The sequence below is a fragment of the Alosa pseudoharengus genome, unplaced genomic scaffold (genome assembly GCF_046254945.1).
Source record: "Alosa pseudoharengus isolate Yale_2024_CS ecotype anadromous, Long Island Sound unplaced genomic scaffold, YU_APseudo_1.1 YU_APseudo_1.1_scf_10, whole genome shotgun sequence".
NCBI lineage: Eukaryota > Metazoa > Chordata > Actinopteri > Clupeiformes > Clupeidae > Alosa > Alosa pseudoharengus.
Window position 1 is genome coordinate 6,129,909 of NW_027468565.1, and position 26,617 is coordinate 6,156,525.

Here is a 26,617-nt window from a genome sequence, read left to right on the forward strand (position 1 = left end):
AGACTCACTGTACACACATTAGAGATTGCTGCCACCTCAAATTCATAGTAGCGCTGTTGCGGTTGCCTAACCAACAGTTAAACAAAATGCCCCTGAAAGACTGAACAAAGAGGCAGGCAAGATTGTGTAGCTCCGTCCGAGGTATTACTTGGCCGTGTTCCAACGGCCTTAATTTCTAGTGGCATCAGAGGACAAGGATTGCTGTCCCTGTGACAGCTTGGGGTCCATTCATCCAGATTGTCCCAACAGGCAGAACTGCTAAGGGTCTGACATGTTGGTATTTATCCCTTTCGCTGTGGGGGATGGCACAACTGCACAAAATGGAGGCCTTGTCTGTAGGCTGCCCTCTCTTCTATGCACTGCAGAAACCTCTGGCACCCTGGAATATGTGACAAATAAAAAGCAGATTGTGAGCAATATGTTTCATGTTATACTTCAAACAATTCATACACTATGCGAACTGAAAGTAAGGCTATTTGCTTACTGAGACAGCATATTCACAGTTCTTTGAGTAGCTCTGGTCTTCTTATGCCGAGGTCCAAACAGTGCAATCTGTACCTCAAGACACTGACAAAAGGAAAACAGAACCATTTAGGGTTGAAGGTTAGTCATCTATTGTACACTGTGTTGTTGTTTGGAAAATAATCAACTTGAAGCCACTTCATACAATCTTTTTGGTCAAAGGGCAGACTTTACATGGTGAAGAGACCATCACACAGCAGGAGTTTCTCTTTCACTGATGCATGCACCCATTACCATGTCCAGACCACCTCCTTTAGATAGAGAAAACACTTCATACTCACAGATATTCTTCCCTCTCTCTCTCTCGTGAATCTTACAGCTCTGATAACAACATCACTCTCGGGGAGAGTATTGGCAAGCTAGCCTCCAGATTTGATTTAAGAGGTCCAAACAACGATGGCTGCCAGCCAAGTGTAGCTGCCATTGTGATCTGTCATTCGTAATGACACAACAATAAACAATCAAGCTGTGTGTATTTTTGTTACCCTGCAGGCTCTTGTTGCCTGACCACAGCTAAATCTGACTTACAACTCCAGTGCATGTCCTCCGGCAGGCCTTGCTTATTCTCTGAAACAGAATACAACTATGGCCTCTGGGGACTCAAAAATTACAGCCGCCGCCAAGTGTTGCGTAACAGCAGAGACAAAGATTACCCAATATTTCCACAACCACTGGACTGACAGGCCCTTTCAAAGGTCCAGGAAAAAAAAAATATGTGTTCACTGTTTCCATAATGTTAACTGTAGAACCCCCCCCCCCCCCCCCTCGTTTTTGATGGAAAAGGTGGTTGTCATTTTCCCCAGCTTCCCTGGCTTTTAAGATTGATGCAATGGGAGTATGTTTTCAGCAGGAAGAGGGTGGTAAATGTCAAATGTGAGTGTGTCTTTCACATGCACTCGTGCGTGTTTCTCTGCACTGGTGAGAGTTTATGAAGGATCTCACCACAGCGCATAGAACCGTAGTGTGTTTCCACAGAGTTGCCCCAACATCGAGCCTTTAGGAAATGACGCATTATGTCCAGCAACAGGGATATCAAGCACCTTCATGCCTTTTCTTCCTGTGACAGAACCCTCATTCTTCCCACTACCTCTTGGGTTCGGTCCAGATTTCTAAATCGGGAGGTTTGTTGCCCTTTCTATAGCCCAGCTGTTGTCATGATTACGGCAGAAAGAACATGATATCATGGCGTTATCTGTCAGGGACGCTATTGAAAGGTTAGTGGCCTAGAGAGAAGCAGAGAACATGGGCCCGGTGATTCATGCTGGGGTTCTTGGATCCTTCTGCGCCTAGTTACAAAAACAAAGCAACATAGCAACAGGACTCCTTCACTTACAGGCATGTTAGCACTAGCACCAGGAAGACCACTATGCTTGTGCTATTTTGGAGTGTTTTTCAGTGCGGAAATACAGACGCAGTGGGAAAGACCTTCTAAATGTCACTTTATCACACTGCATATTCTGGCACTGACGACTGAAGCATAGTGAGTTGGTCAGTCTTCCTTAACAGGTGGGGAGAAGGTTGTATTTTTATAGGGCTGAGGCTAATGCATTCCTTGGTATCTCACACACAGCTATTTTGCAACCCTTGTTTCACATTCTCAGTCAATGAAGAGCTCCTTCCATGGCGAACATAGCAAGACACATTCTAGTTTGCATTTCCTTACAAGGACCTGGTGGAATTCTGCCGTAATTGGGGTCGTTGCCCTCTGCAACAGACTGCATTGGAGTCAGCAATGTTCCCAATTCTGTCAAAAAACCCTCCGGGGACCCATCTGTCTGCGATCGTCCAAAAACAGAGAGAGCACAATGTCACACTGTGTGACATTTTTCGCTATAGGGCATACATGGGCAACATACGGCCCGTGGGCTTTCCCTGAACGGCCCGCGTAAGGTCCGTGAAAGAACAATAGTCAAGAGCCTAGCATAGAGATAATGCATGCAAATCAATATCGTTGTTTTTATTATGACCGCCGCGCAGCGAAGCGGCAGTCATATAGGTTTAGTCAGATTTTATTTTTTTTCTTTTTTTTTTTCTTTTCTTTTTCGCATGCCCAAATTTCCGTCAATGAGTCCCGGGACACTGAAAGACCGGGGTACACGAAACTTGGTGGGCATGTAACCCCACATGGATAGCATGGAACCATCGTTTTTTGTTTTGATCTGTAGCCCCCCCGCTGGACTGGACCCCCCGAAAGGAGGGTAGGGCAGACACAGTTTTCTGTGAATATCTCGAGAACCGTAGGGTTTAGGAGGACCATTTTTTTTTTGTATGTTGATCTCAAGGGACCATGTCAACCCATTCCATAACCACTCATTTCATGTATAGCGCCACCTAGTTAAACACAAAAAAGTAAAAATGAGGTGTTGTAATTGAAGGTATCTGTGACCTAACATAGTCAAAACTGCACGAAATTGGAAGTGTATGATCGATCATTATGACACCCTCTGTATGCACGCCAAATTTTGTGGAATTCCGTTCATGGGGGGCCACACAATAAATTAATTTATGTTACTATACACCAACTGGCCTGTAGGTGGCCGGAGACAGTTTTCTGTGAATATCTCGAGAACCGTAGGGCCTAGGAGGTCCACCTTTTTTATGTATGTTGGTCTTAACGGGGCATGTCAACCCATCCCATTACCACTTATTTCATGTATAGCGCCACCTAGTTAAAAAATAAAAAGCAAAAAATTAGGTGTTTTCATCACAATATCTCTGGCTGACAAGGTCAAAACTGCACGAAATTAAAAGTGTAGGATCATTATGACACCCTCCGAATGCATGCCAAGTTTTGTGTACTTTCGTTCATGGGGGGCCTTACAATAAAATAATTTATGTGTACATTTAGTGACGTACACCAGTGTTGCGCGGTCTGCCCGAAATTAAGCGGTCGCCAGCGGGTGACCGCGGTCACCCGCGGTTATGAGTCATAAACAAAATATTTTAATGATATTCGGGTCATTTGCGGGCGGGTCAGTTAAAATCAATTTAATATATATTTTCTACAAATAAGCCTACTTAAAATATCACGAGAAGGCTAGCATCAATACAGTAAAGGATCAATACAGTAAAGTCAACAGTAGCAACAAGCAAGACGCGAGTTAAAATAATAAAGACACCCCTTCAGGAAAAGCGATATAGGCTATGGGAAATATTGGGAAACGTTGTTAAAGAAGATGACAGTAGTACAAGTTATGGTCTAGGCCTACTTCTTGTGAAGCCATTTAAAAGTATGACAGCCAAAACGGGCAGCCTGCAGGAACAAATGTTATGGCACAGACTACACAGCCATATCTACCGGTATGTATAGGTTCGCGCATGCATAAAAGTTACCTTAGTTCGTTGTGTTTGTGACTTTAAACAGTGGACGTAGTAAAGCTTTGTGCTTCATTCAGCATTATAAACCAGTTCTTACGCTAACGTTTTGACCAGCAATGTATCTTGCCTACCTTGCCTCACCATTTCTGTTTTCGAAAGAAAGATGTATGTCCATGGCCTTCAAATCTTATCCTGTTCTAATCCTTGGTGGTTGCGTGCGTGCTTGCGCTCTTATTCTCATTCTCTCTCCTGCGCAAACATTATGTCCTGCATGCCTACCGCGTGTAGTTCTACTGCATAAAGTTTCGCAAATAAATTCGTTTGTTTTACAGAAATGGCCTACTGTAACACTGCATGCAGGCTATAACCAAAAGCACACATTTTGTAAGCGGGTCGGATCGCGGGTCGGGTATAATTTTGTCCTAATTAATATTCGCGGTCCGAGTTGCTGTCGGGTTGATTAAAATATCGGGCGACCGCGGGCCGCTTGTGACCAAACCCGCGCAACACTGACGTACACCAACAATGATTCCCGGGACACTGAAAGACCGGGGTACACAAAACTTGGTGGGCATGTAACCCCACATGGATAGCATGGAACCGTCGTTTTTCGTTTTGATCTGTAGCCCCCCCGCTGGACTGGACCCCCGAAAGGAGGGTAGGGCAGACACAGTTCTCTGTGAATATCTTGAGAACTGTAGGGACTAGGATGACCATTTTTTTCCGTATGTTAGCCTCCAGGGGTCATGTTAACCCATTTCATGTACACACATGTGGACAAACAGATACACACACACACACACACATACATTCACAGTAATCATACGTATGACACATACTCACACAGTAGACATATGTACGCTTGCACAGGCACATACGCAGGCACACACACAAGCGCACGCACACGCACGCACGCACACGCACACACGCACACACACACACACACACACACAACATAAACATGAACATGCACACATGCACACAATTCAAGAATTTCTCAGAATTATGAACAGGCAAGATGGAGGTGGGGTTGTATAAAATGAATTTTACATGTGAAATCCATGAACTAATCATGTTTTGGTACTTGTTGCCTAGCAGATATCAGTGAGAATTGAGTACGTGTGGATAATGCAATTTAGTGAGACAGTTAGAATCATATAGGCCTTTCAGCGTGATTTATTTTTGTGGAAAAAATGTGCTGGACTGGGCGGCGGTCATATTTTGTACCGCTCTGCGGTACATCTAGTTTTGAAAGCGACTGCTATTTGTACGCCCATACATTTGTGCGTGGATGCATACGACGTAAACACCCTCACTGATGTGCTGGTGAACAGAATTTATGCTTCTGCGTCGACACAATGCAGTTGCCTTTACGTCGGCGTAACCCTTTCAAAGTTTTGTGTCTCTTATGTCTGCGTCGCTCACCACCGCAAAGTTTGTTAGAACGACTGGAACTCCTACTGCTGCTCGTTGGCGATACGAAGTGTTCATTTCAAAACGTTACTGGCAGATAGACAGTTTACAATCGGATAACCCCGTAATTGTAACCAAAATATGTCTGAGTTTATTTGCAAAGCTTATGTTAGCGAACTAGTATGATGCTACTACCCACAGGTTGCTTGAAGCAGCCGGCTCAACACACAGAGCGAGTTGACCATTCACAGTTATGTGCATAAAGTTAAAGCAAAAAAATAGCCTACATTTTTAAAATAGTTTTCTTTGTGCATGTTGATTAACTAATGACAGCCTACTATTGTCTGCTCCACATTTTCGTAGTCTAATTCTGCATAGAGTTAATCTAATGATGGTAATGATTTAATGATGAAATATTGCTGAGTGTTAATGAAATGGTGGCACAGGCCTATTGGTTGTACTGACTCCTTCACATTTTAATGACCTAGCCTAATTATATAGATATTGTAGTACTTTTTTATATCAGTCTTTGAAAACTGAAAAAAATGTCAATGTCAAAAAATCATTTTGGAGAATGAGGATTAAATACATGGATTTTCATCTGTTCTTACGAATAGTAAACAAAACCATATAAGAACAGAATAGAATTGAACAGAATTGAGTTCAGACTTGAGTTCGGTATTTTGGGTCCGGCCCTCCTCAACAGTCCCAGTTTGTCATGTGGCCCCTTGGGGAAATTAGTTGCCCACCCCTGCTATAGGGAGTGTTTCCCCTGCCTCCAGCCTTCATCCAAGATTAGCCTGTAGCTCTCACAGCCCTGTGCCTCAGAGACTCTGGTGAAAATAGCAGCTCCATTGCAATGACAGTGCCTCTTTTGCGCACTGTATATTTGCAAGGGCCTTAATCTGACGGCTTTACACATGCTAGAGATTTCCACCTCTGGCCGGTTTATTAATTTTGGGTGTGCCGCTCCCCACTGACTCCTGGCCTTTAGAGTGAGCTTCTAAAATTGCAGAACAGCAGTGAGAGTCTTGCATATGTGACGCTGACAACGAATGATCATGTACACGTAGACATGGGAACACCCTGCTGAAGGAGTAATCTCCGGGTACATTACCATAAGGCATTCAAACTGCTTGTGATTTATTTTCTCCTGAAGTTTTTATTTTCCATTGCATGCCATTATATGGCAAAGGTGGAAAATGTGGTGACATGTTACTGCATAAGATACCACATGGAATCTCATTAAATATCTCATCAGGACAGGTTTAGTTGCTTATTGAAGTAGTGACTAAATGTAGTATGGCTACATATAATGACTTGTGTTAATTGGCTTCTTATAAACAATACAATACAGTACCTGTATGGTTCCTCGTCCTGACGGAGTTACATCTGAATCATATATGCTATTGTCCTTTTAAGAGCTACTATACATTCATGTAAATAATTCGCTGTGACACTGACAACACAATGATACTGATTGAACTGTACATCCTAAGTGTTCCACCATCACACCTACTACCTGTGCTATTGAACAGACCTTATATTCTAGACATACACATCATTATAATGCCGTAGCAATTTGGACTTGATGACAGGAGTTGACTGGATTGTCAGGAGTTGACTGGATTAGATTTATCCCCAAACCACACTTGGGCTGGATCTATCCCAGAAACCCCTGCTGCATGACTAGGCTCTGGATTTACCTTGCTCATAGTTCTTTGGACCGGTTACATCCATCCCAGAATCCCCCTGCTGCATAACTACTAGGCTCTGGATTTACCTTGCTCATAGTTCTTTGGACCGGTTACATCCATCCCAGAATCCCCCGCTGCATGACTAGGCTCTGGTTTTACCTTGCTCATGGTTTTATGGGCCTGTTTCATCTGTCCCTGAGTCATCTCCACTCCACCAATCAGCTGCAGTGTCTCAGCCACCTCAGTGCTCAGGTCACCGAAGGCGCTACTCTTCAAGGCCAGTGACTCGCGCTGCAACGCCACACTCCTCTGCACACACAGTTGGAGAGCAGAGTTAGAAAAAGTCACACTGATTTCTTTTTCAGAGTTGCTCTTTGTTTACCTCTATGCTACCCAGTACAAATTCTAAACCAGGATATAGACATTATGTAGGACTGGCTGGCACTTACTTCAGAAAGCTTTACTGTCAGAGATGAGCTCGAGAGCTGTGGAAGATAGGACTCCTCAACCCAAAGCCACATGGGGCACACTTGCGTACTTGTCAGCCATAGCTTTGCTAAGATGACTGGCTGCTATACCTGAGATTATGGACTTGGGCCTTGATGTAGCACAATTACCCAACAACAACACAGGTGGCAAATATGACAGTGGTTTGTTTGCCTGTGCACAAATGAATGGTAAATAAACAGAGCGAGCAAGCAAACCTCCTGTTGGCCAGTTTGCAGGAGGAAGCGGCAGTAGTCATCCAGCACGGTCAGCGTTGTGGCATCCTCTGGGCCTGTCACACTCCTGTACACACTCAGACTCTCCTCAAAGTAATGTGCAGCAGAATCTAAGCATGCACACACACACACACACACAGACTTTGAATTGAGGGGCTGCAAATTGATTTGAAAGGCTGCAAATCTATCATCACTTTATAGCACATTTAGTACAGTCAAATATCAAATTGGATTGAGAACATTCCATGTACAGAATGTAAGGGATAACGGCCGCCGAGGTGTCCTGTTATACGGAATTAATGGACGAGGGCGAGGGGCAAAGAACTCCCTGATGCGCAGCGGAGGGGAGTTGCCTCCGCCCGAGTTCATTCATTCCGTATAACTGGACACACCTCGAAGGCCGTTATCCCGCTTATCACCCGGTTGCCACTGTAAAGCAAAGGAAACGCGGTTCTGTTTAAAAAGAAGCTCACTAGTTCAGCTTGTTGTACAACTTTCGTTGGCCCTATAACAGCGATAGCATGGACAGTCAGCTTGTTTACAGTTGATTCCATTGTTGCGAAGCCTGCCTCCAGGCTCAACCGTCGTCCTACTATCATTGTTATAGATACCATTCATAAGCATTGATATGGAATGGCGATTAACCTTTTTTTACCAGATCTACTTCATAGGTGTCCCGTTATTCAGAATTAAAAGCCACCCTGCCAGCCAATCAGAAAAGAGTATTTCTTCTCTCCGGGTGATAAGATTTTTATGTCACTTGTTTTGTTCTGATTTACTTCTTTACCTAATAATTAAATGGCTTGGGCCTCTTTGCAATGCTCGATCTGTAAAGGATGCATCAGGACTCTGGGAAATCTGTGGTGAGGTCTGATTGCCGATGTTCTTGGTTACTAAAGTGAGACTGTTCTTCCTTGGCCCTCTAATATAAGAAGTGTCCTCATCCTCCTTGCCCCTTGGATTTCCCCTATCCATATATGCTACATCTAGTAGTCCAGTAGCTCAGAAGTATGTTGATGGGTTGTGGTGGGCCATCCCCATTCACTTGCCAGTCACCTATTTGACTACTGAGTGCTCTCTCACACACACACACACACACACACACACACACACACACACACACACACACACACACACACACACACACACACACACGTTCACTCCTGGGCCCCACAGAGGCTGAGTAGTGAAAGTGGAGTGTAAGGAGTTACCATTGTGGTGGGGTTCTGCTGCACTGGAGTAGGCCAGAGCCAGACTGTGGGCAACATGTGCCCCCTCCATCCCCTCAGGGCTCTGACTCAGGGCAATGGCATGAGCCTGCAGAGAGAGAGAGAGAGGGAGGGAGAGAGAGAGGGAGAGAGAGAGAGGCAGAGAGAGAGAGGCCGAGAGAGAAGGAGAGTGAGAGAGGGAGAGGGGGGGAGAAAGAGAGAGAGGGAGGGAGGGTGATGAAGAGAGAAAAGCGAGAAGAAATAGAAAAACAGAGAGAGAAGGAGAGAGAATAGAGAGTAAAAGAGATGGAGGAGTATGGGGAGGGGGTGTGGTAGTGTGAAGAAATAGAAGAAAAATAGTGTGAAAATGTGAGAGTGGGAGAGGAGAGAGAGCCTTGAAATGGAGACAGATCATGTAGCCCACCCCTCAGCGCTGGGTGGGAGTACTGATGACCTAACAAGCCTAACACACGGTGCAGGCAGGGGATGGGTTTCCTCTCAGCATCTCACAGGGGGCACAATCCATAAAGCAATGAAAAGACATTCAGTATGCTGTGTAATGAGAGTCTCAGGAGTCTATAGAACTCCAGAAGATCTCGTATGATACACACATACACACATAACCCTTCCATGTCTGACTTTCACTGCCCTCTCAGAACCAAACTCTCTTCAGTTAAAAAAACCCCTGCATTACGACCTCTGTAGAATTCTCTGATCATGGATTTTTCTTGATAGATTTTTTTTTGCAATTATTCAGCAGTTGTAATCTTGTTTCAAGAAATGTACAAAAGAGAGTCAATCAAAAAAGGTGGAGGAGAAGGAAATGCTTTCCAGAAAACCAATTTCTAGGAACTCTGAAAGCCCATTCAGAATCTTTTCAATGAGCATAAAGGAGCCCTCATGTGAACTGTGCTGAATGTAGATGATTGTTTCTCTTGCCTGAAGGAGATGCTCGATGGCTTTGTCCAGTCTTCCACTGGCCTGCTCTATGGCGGCCATGTCTCTGTGGATGGAGCAGCTCCTGCCCGCTTCACCCATCTCCTCCTGCAGCTCCAGAGCCCTCTGACACTGGGCCAGAGCCTCCCCTGACCGACCCTGGCGCTGGTACACCCTGGAACACAGGAACACACACAGAGACACACACACACACACAGACACACAGGGGCCCACCCCCCCACACACAGGTACACACACACACAAACACACACACACACACACACAGAGAGAGAGAGACACACACACACACATACACACAAACACACACTTGTTAAGATGTGCCTACTGCCTGTGCCTTGCACTCAGTTAGATAGTACACTTTCACAAACACACAAGGGGGCACCATCTTGCTTCTTTCACCTGGTAGGTACGGACTAGCTATTTAAAGTCATGAAGAAGCGAACGGAGAACGAAGGACTTGGTCTGGCATGGTTGGCCAGGCCTGCTAATGGAACTACCCTTGTGTTTCAGCCCTAGACCCTTCTGTTGGATTTGACCTTTTTGGATTCACAATGCGCTTGGGCCCATTTTCATTTTTCTGGTGTTTAATTTGGTGTTTTCTCCACATTTCTAAACGTTGGCAGTACGAGAGAGGAATGTCGCGCACGGGCTGACTGTTCTCAAGGGGGACAATGCGTAGGCTGTTCGTCCTCGAGGGGGACAATGCGTAGGCTGACCATCCTCGAGGGGACAATGCACGGGCTGGTCCAGGACATGAAAGTAAGCTGGTGTCCTCACTATTAGATCGTACTAGACTGCCACATAATCACATAGGTTAGGGACTCTGGTCTGGACAGCACATCATTTACTTGTTGCTTGTAGCTTGTTGCCAGGCTATGACTTCCTAACACACTTAGCATTTCTATATTAGAGAAACCTTTCAAAAACATGTTAAGGATCGGCAAAAAGCTCAAACAAAATGCATACTTATTATAGGAGCTCCTTTTCAATTCATACACAAAATCACCTGAACTGAATTTTACTAGTGTGGTCTCGTGACACTATTTACTTTATGAACACTTTAAACTAAACCCCTAAGAGGCGAGCTGAAGATGGCAGTGACCCAGACAGAGTCTCTCATACTAAGGAAGGGAGACGGGACACAGCCAGAACAAGACAGTACCTATCTGACCTGCCTCGTTCTTACTCTAAATCCTTGCACTGGATGCTTATTGAGAGCAGGGCTTAGGCTGGCAGAAGAGTGCAAGTTCAGCATGGGGCCTTGCTCTGGGGAGCACACAGAAAAATAGGAGCTGGCAGAAGTGCCATGATGCAACCAGAGGCTTTGCTAGTGAACTCCTGCATAAAAGAAAGCATTTCCTCTCTGTTTCCCTCATCTCAGTTGAGCCAGGCCATCTCCCTGGATAGGATTGGAATAGCTTCACATGGATATGCCATAAAAACACTGTGATAGACCTGATGGTTACACCTTTTTCTTTTAACTCTGCTCAGCCAAAAATGACCAGTGTTTAGTTAGCTTAGGCAATATATTGCATTTTTAAAGTTACATACATACATTATGAATACCCTTTTTAATACCAAAGAAGAGCACTTCAGGTTTATTAAAATAAACATAGTTCGAGAAGACTACAGTGGGTGTGCTGTGTTTGGAATATAAACCGGCGGCTGCAGCCAAACACGTGCGGTGCAGCCGTAACACAAGGCCCCTGGAGCGAGCAGCAAGCAGAACTCCACTAAAGACAGCTCCACATGACTTTATTAGGCTTAAGACGCAGGCTTCAGGCCCAGTGGGGGGGGGAGCCCACGCCTTGGCGGCTAAGTGCCCGGCAAAGGACAGCCTGCTGTCCGACACCTCATTTGGGAGATGTTGTTGATGAAAGTCAGCTCAATGCTTGTGTATACACACACTAATCAACCACAACAGGCTACAAGGAGTAAATAAGGCGACATACTGTATGACAGCACTGATTCTGAGCAGTGTCAGATGTGAGAACAAAAACAAGGATTGGATTATGGGCATGAGGCAGTGATTTGTAGGAGTGAATTGTGATTGTGATTTGAAGAGTAGTTACTAGTTAGCTAATTGGGTGTTGCTTGGAAGGCACATGCAGACACTCACAATGTTTTTTTTTCTCACATAAAAGAGGCACACAGACTGTTTCTCTCAAACACACACTTTGGCACAGGCGTTCACTCACTAACACACACACACAAACAAACACACGCACACACACACACACACACACACACACACACACACACACACACACACACACACACACACACAAATTTAAACACAATGCAAGCAGTAGAACAGAGAACAAAGAGTTTTCAGTCTGCTTCCATCTCCAGATCTCACCGGCGTGGGCCCAGTGCACTACACACACACAAACACACACACACACACACAGACCGTGACATCACCATCCTGAGCATATCCTGCCTACTGCCTCCATTAGACTGCACTGCCAACAGAATGATCCCCTCCCTGCAGCATTCATAAACACTAATGGACTCCAAATCAAATTTCTGCCTGAACACACACACACACACACACACAACACACACAATGTGAGTCCACAGTCTGGGAACAGCAGCGCTTCAGTCATTACCAACCTGAATGTCAAGGACTTATGGTGAGCCACTATTTGCACTGGCCATAACAACTCATTAATGCCTTCTGCCTTTCCTTAGTCTCTCTCCACCTCATAATCACATTCAAAGTTTCTCAGTGAGACCAACAGAAAATCTTAATCACATGAAAGCATGGACATTAATGCCAGCAATCAGTAGGCCTACAAGTCCCCCGGGTGGGACAGTGGCTCTCTAAAGCAGATGTTTGCTAAGCAGACAGGAGAGCTCCTAAGGTGTGTGTGTATGTGTGTGTGTGTATGTGTGTGTGTTTGTTTCTATCTGTTTTTGATTCATGGCCGTTTTAGACAAACAGCTTTTATGTAAGCTGGAAAATCCCCGAGACAGAGGCAGAGAGCTACTCCACCCCTTCAATCTAAAATTCCCACAAACCAAAAGGGGCCTCCACTTCCATCTCCATCCTTTTTAGGGCAGCTCACTGAGCCCCCACCACCCCACAACACCGTCACCGTGGATGCTAGCAAACAGACCTACACACACAGCCACAACACACCACACACACAAACACACACCACACACACACAAACACCACACACACAGACACACACACCACACACACACACACACACAGACACACACACCACACACACACAAACACCACACACACAGACACACACACCACACACACACACACACACCACACCGGGGGCTGCTCTCCCTCATCTGCCTGCCTCACCCTGTCCCACTCCCTCTCTTTAAGGAGGAGAAATGTAATCGGATGCAGAAATCGAATTGGCTGTCCCGAGCCCGGAGACGTGATCTAATTAGGGATTTTAAAGACGACCTGCCAAGCAGCCCACAAGGGCCGCTGCTTAGTAATGGGTACCAGACCGAGGCTGACGCGCGGTACAGTGAGGCACACAAGTCAACACAGTCAGGCATAGAGCAGCGTAGCCAAGCAAAACAGGGGAAAACAGAGACGGAGCCATGGGGAAAATAATCACCACCTTTTTGACCTTTAAACATGGAAAGTCAAGACTTATGTTGATGGATCTCTGGATGGGATGAACTGAATGCCACTATTGTCTGTTGTCTTTTGATGTTCATTGTGTACCATTCCTTGCCTGTAGTCCTCTCCAGGTGGTACAATGACATCATTCAGAAATGGGAGCATGACATAACCTTCCCTTTGGAGAAGAGTGCCAAAAAAACAACAACTTGACTGTGGAACATATCAGCCTACTGAAACAAAGCAAGAAAAGACTGTGCACACAAAAGACACATGCAATAGTGCAAGACTGTGAGACTTGAGAGAGGCTTGAGTGTATGAAGGATTACACACACACACACACACACACACACACACACACACACACACACACACACACACACACACACACACACACACACACACACACACACACACACGTCAGTAGAAGGCACACAAGATGCATTTAAATTGATATAATACAGATCCTTCTCACATCGGTCATACAGATGGAATGTGGAATGCTGTTAAAGGGAGATGACATAACCCTTTGTTCCTGTCAACCAAAACACCTCCAACATCTGACATGGATTCACCCACATCCACCCCACACCCGCATCCACACAGTCTCCCTCTCTCTCTCTTACACACATGCACATGCATGCACACATACAATGGAATGAATGCTCCATATAACTGCTTATGTGTTGCATTCAGTGCATAGCTCTACATGGAAGTCCGATGTGGAAGAGCTCCATCTGGACCTGAAAATGCACTCTACCGCTTCCTTTGTTGGCAGATTTCGAGTGGACATTCTCTGTGGTCAAGCTCTGTGTTGATTGCAAGAGCCACTGGCTCGCTCGCTTCGGCCAAAGCCAACTTCATAGCCACTCTTCAACAAAAGAGATTTAGCAAGCTCTCGCCCCCGCGCCAACTCTGCACATTTTTTCAATTTCAGACAGCGAGTAAACAAACTACAGTATGTTTGTGTGCAGGGTGGCAAAAACAACTAAGGTATGCTGCCTAGATGTATCAATATCCAACAATGGATTTCCCCTTCACAGGCAACTCATTCATCACTGTACGTCACTGCCATGAATAGAGTATGAAGATATAAGTATAGATGTAGGTATCATAATAGAAGTAGATAGCCATGGCAACAAATAGTGTCACAGGGAGTGCACACATACTGATTATATACAAATGCACACAGACAAAATATGCACTCTAAATAATATTCACTAAATATAGATAATATGAATATGAAAATGTTGATTGTTCTAATGTCGATTGGTGTCTCATATTCTCGTTTTCTGGTGTATTACTAGCTGATACTGTACTGCAGTGCTATAAAGATGCTTCAGGACACGATCACCTAAATGATCCCTGATGTCTTTTCCACAGTAGCTTTCAGCCCAGGGAACAGCTGACTCATGGAACAGGAGAGTACCTGAAATTGGCCCAGATCTGGCTCTGATCCGGGCCTGATCCGGCAGATCCACTCCAGAGTGGGAAGCTTCTGGTGTAACTGCAGCACCTAAACAGTGTGGTCACTCTAAACACAGTGCTGTTTGTTTTGACAGGCTGTCCCTGAGGGAGGTGAAAGGGGGCTACTCTTACATGCAGGGATCAATACCGCACCAGCACTAGCTATTAAATAATGCTGACCGGAGTGTGTGTGTGCCATCAAGACATTAGAACCTTCCTTTTGACCATTCATTCACTGCCATGTTTCTGTCACGTCAGATCAATGAAGTTGTTGACCATATGTTGACACAGTTTATAGGAAAGCCTTTAACAGTAGCACAGTATGGGTTTACACAAGGGAATGAGTGAATGTGGTCATGGGCAGCACTGTATTTTAAGGGATGAATATGGGATATTTTTATATCAATCTGGACAAAAAAAAATATCAACTCTCTTCCTCCTGCCACGGTCATATCCTTGATGAACCGTGGTCTAAACAATCTTCCAGTGAACAGAGATGCTATAGCCTTCCTCTGAAGGTCAAGTCGGTGAAATAGCTCATGAAAAATTCACAGAGGGAAGGGGGTTGGGTTGGGTGTGTATGTATTCTTAAGTGTTTGTGTGTGTGCTCTCATGTGTAATTGCTCGAAGAGTGAAAGGGTCGCTGGAGCATTTCTCCTCCACTGAGCTTCTGCAAACGAGCGGGAGGGAGGGAAGGAGGGATGCGGGTAGAGACCCCTCCCACAGCGGCCCCTCTGCAGCTGCGCACATCTGGCCCCATCCCCCACCCACATCCCCACTCCACTTTACCCCACCCCCACAGAACTGCCCCCAAGAGCATTGAGAGGGCAGCCCTGGTTGCCCTCATCTCTACAGGATAAAAGCTTCATGTCTTCACCACCTCATGCTAGAAGGAGCATTTACAAGTCAGGATCATTAGCAGGAGCCATTTTGTTCTTGTGCTGACGTATGCAACATCAACAGAAGGGGGGTCAAGACATCCATGATGCACCACACCCACCTCCTGTGAGCCTGACTGTGCCCCGCTGCACGACACAGGGGAAAACTATTTATTTCTGAGACTATGGCTCCCCCATGAGGCCAAAAAGTGCACTTCCTCTGTTTACAATGGAAAAGTTTTGGGACTTGGGGGATCTTTGAGCAATTAGCTGCATGTTGGACCGCTGCCAGTAACACATGTCTCCGTTTAGCATCAGAGTTTAATAAAGAAGCAGTGTAAATGCTAAATAAAATGGCAAAGGCTGTCTTAATCAGTGAGCAGATATTTTAAAATCGCCTTGAGTATGTGCCAACATATTTGGGGCAGAACCTGAACATGATACGGCCGTGGCCATGGTCAGGGGAAATAAATAGAGCAAAGCATGTGATTCACAGTGAGACATCCAGTAAACAACACAGGAAGTGCTCTCTGTCATTCGATGTATTATGAGGATGTGATTAACCTTTTGTGATGTATCATGACTCAGCAAAATCAGATCAGACACCCATGCACGCACACACACACACACACACACACACACACACACACACACACACACATGGTATACACACAGACACAAATAAATATTTGTAGGTATAACCTGTGTTGTACCTGGATAGGTTTGTGGAAATTTCAAACTCAGTTTTAGTGTTTTCCTCTGGACTGACTCCGCTGAGTTCCCGTAGCTCTCCCAAGATTCCCTCTGCCTTAATGAAGAAGGACTCAGCTTCCATAAGGGTACAATCAGTCAAGGGATCTCCCTGCTATTTTGGTCTTATGAGACACCTCATTCTTGCAAGAGGCTGATATGACTTTCTAGTAACTACCTCTAACTACTTCTTGAATTGTATGGCTATCCTTGTTGCTTTTAATATTATGAATTAGCATACACTTTCAGTAAAGTAAAATCACAATCTTCATCTGATGTTGATTATTGCATGCAATAACATTTGTATATAATTATTTGAGGACATACAACAATATCTCTCAAGTTATTACTAATCTGTAAATGTAGTCACTACACAAAGCATGATCTAGTCTCCAGTGTTCTGATTCAAAGGCTCCAAAGGATATTTTCCCAGGAGCAGGGCTGCTCCTCCCTGAGTCTGTTGGGTACTGAGCAGGCAGCGTAGCCTGGCAACCCGCTCCTCCTGGGGGGTGGATGAGGGCACGGAGAAGGGAAGGAGGGAGTGGGCCCTGGAGGCATGCTCGTCAGCCTGGGCCGCCCATCCTGGGACACCCACACAAGACACAAAATAGTACATGGCCTGCTGTCACATGTTGTACAAGCTTTTGAGTCTATGTGTATGTGTATGTTTGTTGTGTATGTTTGTTTTACATATTAGCATTGAATATGCCATATTTACAATGCAGCCCTATAGATAGACAACACCATATAGTCTGTTATAAGCACTTTCTTAGCAGATTTTGTTTTCTCCACACATTTGGTCAATGATGAATGATTTGGTCTTATGTCAGTATAAATGCCAGCCAACGTCAATATCTTGTTTAAATTAAAGCAACATGTAGCAACATGTAGATCATAAAATAATGGCTTCAAACTCATTTTTTTGTGCTGCACTGACAAACAATATATGAAAGGGTCCGTCCGTGTCAAATCAGATAAGGTTGTTGCTGCACATCTCAGATTATGTTCAAATATGGTCTACATTATGAATGGGTTTCAAAACCAAGGCCTCTCACATTTCTGTTCAAAGCCTATGTCTTCATATTTTCAGCCCTTGATATCCTTTCAGTTTTACAGCCTGAAAACAAACACATGATCTGGGAAGCCTTGTTTGGGCAATAATTTCTTGAAAAGTATTTTTTTTACAGCCAGCCCAAACATGTTCTCAGCATATCAAACCACTAAAAGTTTGTTGTGCTTGCAGGCTCACTGCTCACTAGATTTGGAAAAAGAAAAGTGTGCAAAAAAAGTGACATTAAGGGGTTTATAAACTTTTTTTGTACCTATTTGGTATCAATTATCGTTTTTTTTTTCTTTAAATACAATATTTGATTTATGTTGTGCCAATACTTGAGGTCTTGGCATAGTTATATTGAGGATAAAACAAGGGGAAGTTGCATTTTTCAGTTATTCACTTTTTTCAAGGACTAAAATTGTATGGTAGCTAGTAGGAACATGTAAATCAATGTGGAAGTAGCTCATTGTACAGTATGGGCATTTAGTGGAAAAAATGCCAATGTTGTACCATTGGTAAATATTATACACTACCGGTCAAAAGTTTGGGGTCACTTAGAAATGTCCATTCCACTCCATTATAGACAAAATACCAGCTGAGATCAGTTGCATTGTTTTTTTAATCAGGGCAGCAGTTTTCAGATTACATTAGGTGCTTACATAATTGCAAAAGGGTTCTCGAATGTTGTAGAAAGAAATGGCTGATCTTTAATTCAATATCTACATTGCCCATTATAAGCAACCATTCATCCAATGTTCCAAATACACATTCTGTTTACTAATCTGATATAATTTTATAACTAAGAAAACATTGGAGAATCCTTTGCAATTATGTAAGCACATAATGTAATCTGAAAACTATTTATATTAAAATTAAATACAATTTTCTAAAGGTTTTCAGACCGACATGTTTTAAAACTGGGATATTCAGTAGCCCTAGATGTAGGCTTCCTATTCACAGTGTTTCCATAATGTTCCTTCGAAAGTGGATGTTCTGTTTACAAAAACTCAAACCTCTGCCTCTTGCAATGATGAGCTTGAAGATGCTTATGGTTACAAGTGACAGAACCCCATGTAGCCTTTTCTTGCCTCAGTTATACATTGGATGAGTTATCCTAGTTAATAATACATCAGATTGTCAAAGGCTGCCATTGATATTAATGCCTTTGGTGTCTGCCTCCGCAACATTTTCCAAAGTAAAAACACATTTCGTCAGTTGAAGAGAGGGGAGTTGCGAGACTTAGCAAATCTCTTTTGGGTGTCCGCCAGACAAAAAGTTTACAAACTACTGGTAAATGACATAGAGAAGTGTGTTTACTGTTGTTGTTGCATATAATCATTCAATTGACTAGGTAACAAAAAATGAGTGGAAAGATCACCTTTAAACTTTAGGTATGCTTTGGCAAGTCTAGCATAGGCCTGAGCTTGTTTCAAATGCCCATCTCCGTACACTAGTCGGCTGAGGGCCACAAGCCGCACTGTCTCTTGGATGCAGGCATCAAACTGAGGAGAGATGGAAAAGGCACACAATCACACACTCAATACTGGCTAGTTACTGTATGTAGCTATATGCTCCATAAAACCTCAGTCCTGTACATCCTCTCAGTGAAAATAAATCACACTTGTCAATTTGTCTCCATCTCCTACTCCATCCCCTACTCTTGCAACTTTTGTGTATGCTTGTATGTGTGTGCCTGTGTGTATGTGTGTGCGTGCGTGTGTGCCTGCGTGTATGTGTGTGTGCGTGCGTGCATGTGTGTGTGTGTGTGTGTGTGTGTGTGAGTGTGTGTGTGCCTGTATGTGTGTGTGTTTATGTGTGCATGTGCATGTCTGTGTGTCTGTGTGTGTGGATGTGTGTGTGTGTGTATGTGTGCATGCGTGTGTGTGTGTGCATGCGTGTGTGTGTGTGCATGCGTGCATGTGTGTGTGCGCATTTGTGTTTATATGTGTGTGTGTGTGTGTGTGTATGTGTGAGCGAGTGTGTGTGTGTGAGACAGTCTTGCCTTGTAGCTCCTTTCCTCATCATTCTCTACCAGCAACCCTCTGCTCAACATCACCATCTACAGGCCGATGGGTGTACACTGTACAGTCACTAAATGTAATTCATTTATTTCATGGCATTCCCCATTCCACGAAACCTGACATTCCCCATTCCTTAGGTTAATCATACACATGAAATTTGGGGCAGTTCAGAACATCTCAACTGAAGATAGGGGCGATTGGGCCTACATGGCCACCAAGTTTCATGTGCCCCGGTGTTTCAGTGTCCGGGAATCATTGACCAAAAATTCAGGAAGTTGATGGAAAAATAAAAACTTTGACAATAATTAATGCTAGTGTTCATTCTAGATGATATGCAATATCAAGAGTAGGCTAGGCCTAGGTTACACTGATGAGTCAGAAATAACATTTGCCAAAGGTAAATAAAGTTAGCCAGAATCACATTATAGGCTATAGCCTATATTGTCTGTACAATTTCAACATAATTTAAACGTTCAATGCAACTCCGTCTTACCTGCTCACTGTCAGCAAAGTCTTGCACTCTGCTGTTGCACTGTGCTAAATTCTGCTCTGGTGTCATCTCCGAAGACACCATGTCAACTGACCTCTGAGAGAGAGAGAGAGACAGACTTCTCTCACCCCGTAGAGATTCTCCAGAGCTCCCGCTACTGCTGCCAATGCTGTAGGACGATCCGCGATATGGATTAAAGTTAGTGTAAATCTAACCAAAAGTTAGTTCAATGTCTGTAGAAAAACTAAAGAAAAGCGTTACATAAACTGACACTAAAGGAAAGACTGGAAATAATATTACGCACGACTCTATTCTGCCACTCGGACAGCTTTCCATTGAATTGAATAGGAATGCGTTCCTGGACTGCGATATATTCATTGAAAATCCCAAGTGTTGATTTGAACAGACGGTAAAATTGATTGAACAAATTATTCAATTATTTATGAAACACAAACAACATCTCCAATACGGTGTATTAAAATACCCGCCCTATATGGCTTTATTTCGGACGTCTTATGTCTGCAGAAGTCCGATATTTTTTTGTGATTGCTACAAGTGTGCTTGCTTTCTGGCTCTACGGTAACCAACACCAAGAAATGTCAACAAAAGCTGCGATTGGTGGTTCCTCGGTTTTTCCTCCATCTGACTAGGTCATATGACCACGGCATGTTGTGGGGCTTGTTCAAGAATCATAGCGCCCCGAGACTACGAAGGCGCAGTAGCCTACCAAGTGTTAGGCTACTGTAAATGTATTGTGATATGCCCCTATCATTCAAAGCAATATAACAGAAATGGCAAAATCCCCATCGACTTATAAAAACAAATGATAAATAGCCACATCATGAAGTTCAACTAAACTGCTTGCTCAGTGTATAGAAGTGCGTGTTTTATTTATAGGCAATAGGCTATTCAGCAGACGCTTTTGTCCAAAGCGACTACATTAGATAGATAGATAGATAGATAGATAGATAGATACTTTATTGATCCCTAGGGGAAATTCAAGGGACACCAGGCAAGCCTGATGCTTTTTCTCTACGAAACTCCCCCTCGCTCGGTCTGAAGCTCTTTTCCTTTTCTTTGCATCTTCCGTCAAGGGTTTTTGCTGCTTCTTCGCCGGCTCTGCCATTATACACACGTTTGCCACAATCGCTAGCTTTTTGTTAGCCTGCCTCTGTGCTGTGGATGCAGGATGTAAACTGATCCTGCTTCGGTCGGTGGGTACGATACACTGAACTTGCAAGCGCGATATTCTTCCTACAGGCAGCAAGGCCGTAGTCATGATGTCAACATTGGGGGGGACAAAAACTGTGGTGGGGTCTGAGGGACCCCCAAACAGAATGCTCCCCCCCCCCCCCCCCCCCCCGTGAAAAGAAAAGGGTGGAGAACAAGCAACTTCACTGGTCCATCCCTGGACCCGTGACTCCATTTGTGTGAAAATGTAGGCCTATACTTTAAAAGAAATTACAAACTAGAGTATATTTTGATAACCTCTATATTACACAGAATGTGGTTCTTTGACTTATCACTTACACCTGAAGATTTGTTTAAACTAAGGCTTAGACTCATAGGTTTGGAGCCTAATAAGATTTTGTCTTTTAATTCAGATTTTATTATGCTGGTGGTTAATCACACAATTTTAACGTAGTTTGAAAGGGACAGGATTCAGGAATAGGCTACTAAGACAGGCCCCTCTTCTGTCTGACTCACCTCATGTTACCCCTGTATGCATTATAGACTGGCTTCTGACAGAAATGACATTTTGTGCCAACATGTAGAAACACTAGGCCTACTACAGCCTAATTGGTGAATGGAGGTGCGAATTCCTTTCTTTGGTTATTGTCCGCGATTCACATTAACTAGGCTATCACGTATTGTAAACGTCACCACATTTGATTACGTTTTGTCTGCATGGATGCGCGATTGAGTGCGCATCTAAATATAATATGCAAGATGCAACAATCATTTCTAAGAGGCCTATACACGGTAATTTCTGGCATTACTACTAGCATATGAATGCATTATTTATGTTAAAAGACGTGAAAGAAATGACACAGGCTTGCACAAATTCATCATTTAAAAAAAAAACTTTTCACTTTCGCTATCATTGCGAGAATAGGCTCGATATGGAAAATGTTCCCTTTCAGTCTGATCGGCTCCAAACATGTATGGGATTTCCTTAGCCTGTGCTACACCTTTCCAATAAGTTTTGTGAAAAGTGTTCCGGTAGCTTTTGCGATATTGTTGACAGCACTACCTCACCGCAGTAGGGTGCAGTAAATGGAAGCTTTTGATAGCGCACGCCACTAACGAAAAACGGAAAATTACCAGGACAAACCACTCAGGGGTGTAGGCTACTCTGGAACCATAGGTTTGTGCGTTATTTACGTTTGATTACATTTCAGATACGTGTTGGTTTCCTGTAGGGCTAGTATAAGGCTTTATTCTTTCTTTATTTTTCTATGTCCGAATATTGGGGGGGACATTTTGGTCATATTTGAATATTGGGGGGGACACGTCTATGGTGACTACGGCCCTGACAGGCAGTAGGGGCGGGCGAGAGTCTTCATTCGCCCTGTAATGAGTCATTTAACCATATAGTACAGTACGCTGTGTTTGGAAAATAGGGTCCCGCTGGATTTTCATGTAAAAATTAATTTTTTTGCATATTTTGCTAATATAGAGTCTAAGGATCAAGATTTTTTTTGTCTTCAAATTTTCACGATCCATCTTTAGTGTTTTTTTCTGTATGTTTTAAAATAAGCGATTATATCTAGTCCGAAAAGTGATTTTCACATTTTCTTCTAATTTTTTGACAATTAATTCCACTTTTTGCACACAAAACCCCCAGATAATGTAGAAAGGTTGTTGGTTCTAAAACAATATCCATAGTTTTCAAACTTTGAGTGTCTGAAAAGTGTAAAAACACCTCCACCCTTGTTGCCTATGTCAAAAACGATGTCTTAATCTTTGCTTTTCTTGATGCTTTCCTTGACCTGCCATGTCATTCTATTGTCTACCTTAAGAGAAATTTGTCTTGGAAATAATCTATAATAATAATAATAGTACAGGCAACACAGGTGACATAGGCATGGGTAGTTGAGTAACAGTAGGCAAAATTAACAAACAAAAGAATATAAGGTACAAACAAACAGACAAACCACGGATGGCCCTCTCACAGCCTGAACTAATACAAAAAACAAAAAACTCAAGGGAAAACATTGCTCAGACACTAAACCATGTGCATTTGCTCTCTTTAAAAGCTACGGGTTATCCACAGCCAACAGGCCGGGCGTGCGAGAGAAGCAATGAAGTCTTAGAATTAAGAATAAAGCCATGTTCTTCCAACAACAACAACCACAAACACCCATGCGGCAAAAATATCAAATGACCGGCTGTGTTCTCCCAGAGAGGAAGCTACGTATATGATCACCACCCACAGGTGGACGTGTGCGCCAGCGCTGCAGGTCAGCCTTTCTGCATACACACCTGTCTTTAAAGTTCACCATCCTGGTAGCATACCTATCTACTGCCAAGGCTTGAAGGGGACGGGGAGAATATTTACTTCTGCTACACTGGCAGAGAACTCATGTGAAACAGACTGTGGGAGGTGGAAGGGGTTTGAATGCTGTCCGGCAGTATTATGAGTGGAACGTCTTAAGGGGGCCCTTTTCCCCATACAGCCTGATCTTATAGTGTGTGCCAATTCCATCAAGACACTCCACAATTTCATACTTGGTAGACACCCATGTATCCTGGATTTTGTGGCGACCATGAAAATGGTTCTTGCAAAAGAGTTTACATATATTTAGCAGACACCAAAGTCACTTACATACTGTATGTCAGCTATATTACAAGAGATCACATTGTCCCCGGAGCAACTTAGGGTTAAGTGCCTTGCTCAAGGGCATAACAGTGAAAGCCGGGAATTGAACCGACCGACAACTTTCAGGCTACTGCACGCTAGCCCAGCTCCTTAACCACTACACTACCACTGCCCACTAGAAAAAGACTAGAGTGCCAGGTGGTAATATGGGTACAGTGTCAGGACCGCACACTACAATCTCCCAGAAGAACTAAATTTATTGAGTTAAAAACATAACGCAACGTTTCGACCCACCAGGGTCTTCATGATGACCCTGGTGGGTCGAAACGTTGCGTTATGTGTTATGATGGCAGTGTGCGGACAACTACTCTTCTTTCCTTGATAAGCTTTTTTGTCCTGCACCTGGCCTCAGTGAGGTGGGATGTGCATACAACCACTTTGAAGAGGACTACAGTGTTAGGACCACCATGCCTATGATATGCCGCAGCCTCTTCTAAGTGTCTCCTAGCACTAGCATAGACAGAAGTCAGGTACTCTTGATGTTGCACCACCCAATCAGTCGGTGGACTGACCCTGTGGTCACCTCCAGTATATCCAAGTAGGTGGTCGACTGGTAACTGTGGCTTCTGACCGAACATCAGCTCGTATGGGGAGTGCTGTGTGGACTGGTACACGGTGGTATTATAGGCGAACAGGAGCTGAGGGAGCAACTGGGGCCATTTACGCTTCTTTTCAGGGGGTAAGGTCCTGAACAAGTCATGAAGTGTCCTGTTGAAACGTTCACATTGACCATTCCCCTCTGGATGATAAGTGGTGGTTCTAGTCTTTGTTATAGGTGTCACACAGGTGTTTCAACAGCTCCTCCTCAAAGCTGCTTCCCTGATCAGAGTGGATTCTCCTTTGCATGCCATACACATAAAACCATCTCTCAGTTAGAATCTTAGCTACGGTGGAAGCTCTCTGATCAGGGGTGGGAAAGGCCTGGGTAAACTTTGAGAAAACATTTGTGACTACCAGAACATTCTCTTGTCCTGTGCTAGCCCAATCCAAGAGAGTAAAGTCAATGGAGATTATTTACAAAGGCTTAGGGGCTAGCATATTTCCCAAGAAGGTTCTGGCTTGGGTTGTCTTGCTTTAGCAAGCACAGTGCTCACACTCAGAACACCACTTTTGCACCTCATGCCACATCTGGGGCCAGTAGCACCTCTGTCATATCAGATCTGTGGTCCTGTCCACCCCCAGATGGCCGTGGTTGTTGTGTAGGCTAGTGAGCACTTTGACTCGCAACACCTTTGGCAGTAAAAGCTGCAGCACTGGATCCCTGGAAGGAGGAGCCTGGATCGCTCGGTACAAGGTCCCATCCACTTCCTGTATCTGGGACCACTGCTTTATCAATTGCGGACTTCCCTTGGTTCACTCCACTTGTCTTAACGGGTATGTGGTCGTCCCTGTCACCAAAACCACAGGTATCTGGAAATACGGGTATGTGGTCGTCCCTGTCACCAAAACCACAGGTATCTGGAAATACAGGGATCAGTCCCTTGCAGGACTTTCCGGTCTCTTTTGGTTCGACCAGGGATGGTGTCCACCATACAAGATTCTGTCATCCAAGAGTCTTGGATAGGTGCACTTGAGGCTTGCATGTTGGCTATGGCAAGCGGCAGGGGGACGTCCAGGCCGTGTGACACAAATCGCAAAGTGTTAGTGGGGCTTGTGGGAAGCCTAGAAAGGGTATCGGCATTGCAATTAGCTGGCCCAGGACAATATTTGATGTTGTAATAAAGAGGGCAAGCTGAGAAACCCAGCAATGTTCCAGAGCGCCCAGTTTCGCTGACTGCAAGTATTGGAGGGGATTGTTGTCAGTGTACACGGTGAACGTGTTGCCCAGGAGATACTTGACATTTTTTTCTGTGATTGCCCACTTGACTGCAAAGAGTTTGAGTTTCATGGCACTATAATTTGACATGTTCCTCTCACTTGGCCGCAAGTCCCGGCTAGCAAAGGCTATTGGTCGCTGTAACCCATCCTTCTCCTGTGACAAAACTGCCCCCAATCCTGCATGGCATGCATCCGTCTCTAAGATAAAGGGACGACTGAAATCGGCATAACCTAGGACTGGTGCTTGAACAAGCCATTCTTTTAAGGCTCTGAATCCAGAAAAAGTTCTGAAGGCAAACCTGAACGTATACATTCAATGTTAACTATCCAATATTCAGATGTCTGTAATTGAAATGTATGCAAATTAGTGCATAATTAATGAGATATTGTTAAATTACATGCTTAAACATATATTTTCAGAAAACTTGTAATGCAAAAAAATATTGTCTCTACATAACTAATCAACTAGTAAAGTTTCATAAGAATATCAAGGAGTTACATTTTTTACCCTATTCACCCGTTCTATGTTGCCTATGGAGGCCAGTTTTAGGCCGCAAATGCTAATTAGCAGGTTTAAAACTAAAAAATCAGCTAAGTAAATATGATATTCAGAATCAGCACCCAAAAATTAGGCAGAATACCCTCTTTACCAGTGTTTTCTCACATTTGACCCCCAAGTGATAGTAGTCCCAGTCTTAATTATGCATTATATAAATGATGATATCATCTAAGTGTGAAAATGGATCGTGAAAATTTGAAGACAAAAAAAATCTTGTTCCTTAGACTCTATACTAGCAAAATATGCAAAAAAAACAATT

At 43.9% G+C, this 26,617-nt stretch overlaps 1 protein-coding gene across 1 annotated transcript; it reads right to left on the reverse strand.

Annotated features, from left to right (window-relative positions):
* Positions 1-97: 97 nt before the first annotated feature.
* ttc23 (tetratricopeptide repeat domain 23) lies at positions 98-20,633 on the reverse strand. Its single transcript, XM_076262288.1, has 11 exons — positions 20,403-20,633; positions 20,102-20,267; positions 18,966-19,089; positions 16,959-17,115; positions 16,497-16,622; positions 9,820-9,991; positions 8,884-8,989; positions 7,655-7,782; positions 7,110-7,259; positions 485-567; positions 98-379 (listed from the first exon to the last, which is right to left on the reverse strand). Exons 1-11 carry the CDS (start codon positions 20,474-20,476, stop codon positions 259-261), a joined length of 1,407 nt encoding a protein of 468 aa, XP_076118403.1. The 5' UTR covers positions 20,477-20,633; the 3' UTR covers positions 98-258.
* Positions 20,634-26,617: the final 5,984 nt, after the last annotated feature.

Excerpts from the sequence above, each read along its gene's own strand:
- ttc23 (XM_076262288.1), bottom strand. The coding sequence starts at position 20,476 with ATGAATATATCGCAGTCCAGGAACGCATTCCTATTCAATTCAATGGAA. Across the intron at positions 19,090-20,101 it reads ACTTTGCTGACAGTGAGCAG|TTTGATGCCTGCATCCAAGA; the intron begins GTAAGACGGAGT and ends ATCTCTCCTCAG. Across the intron at positions 568-7,109 it reads CCCATAAAACCATGAGCAAG|TGTCTTGAGGTACAGATTGC; the intron begins GTAAAACCAGAG and ends TCCTTTTGTCAG.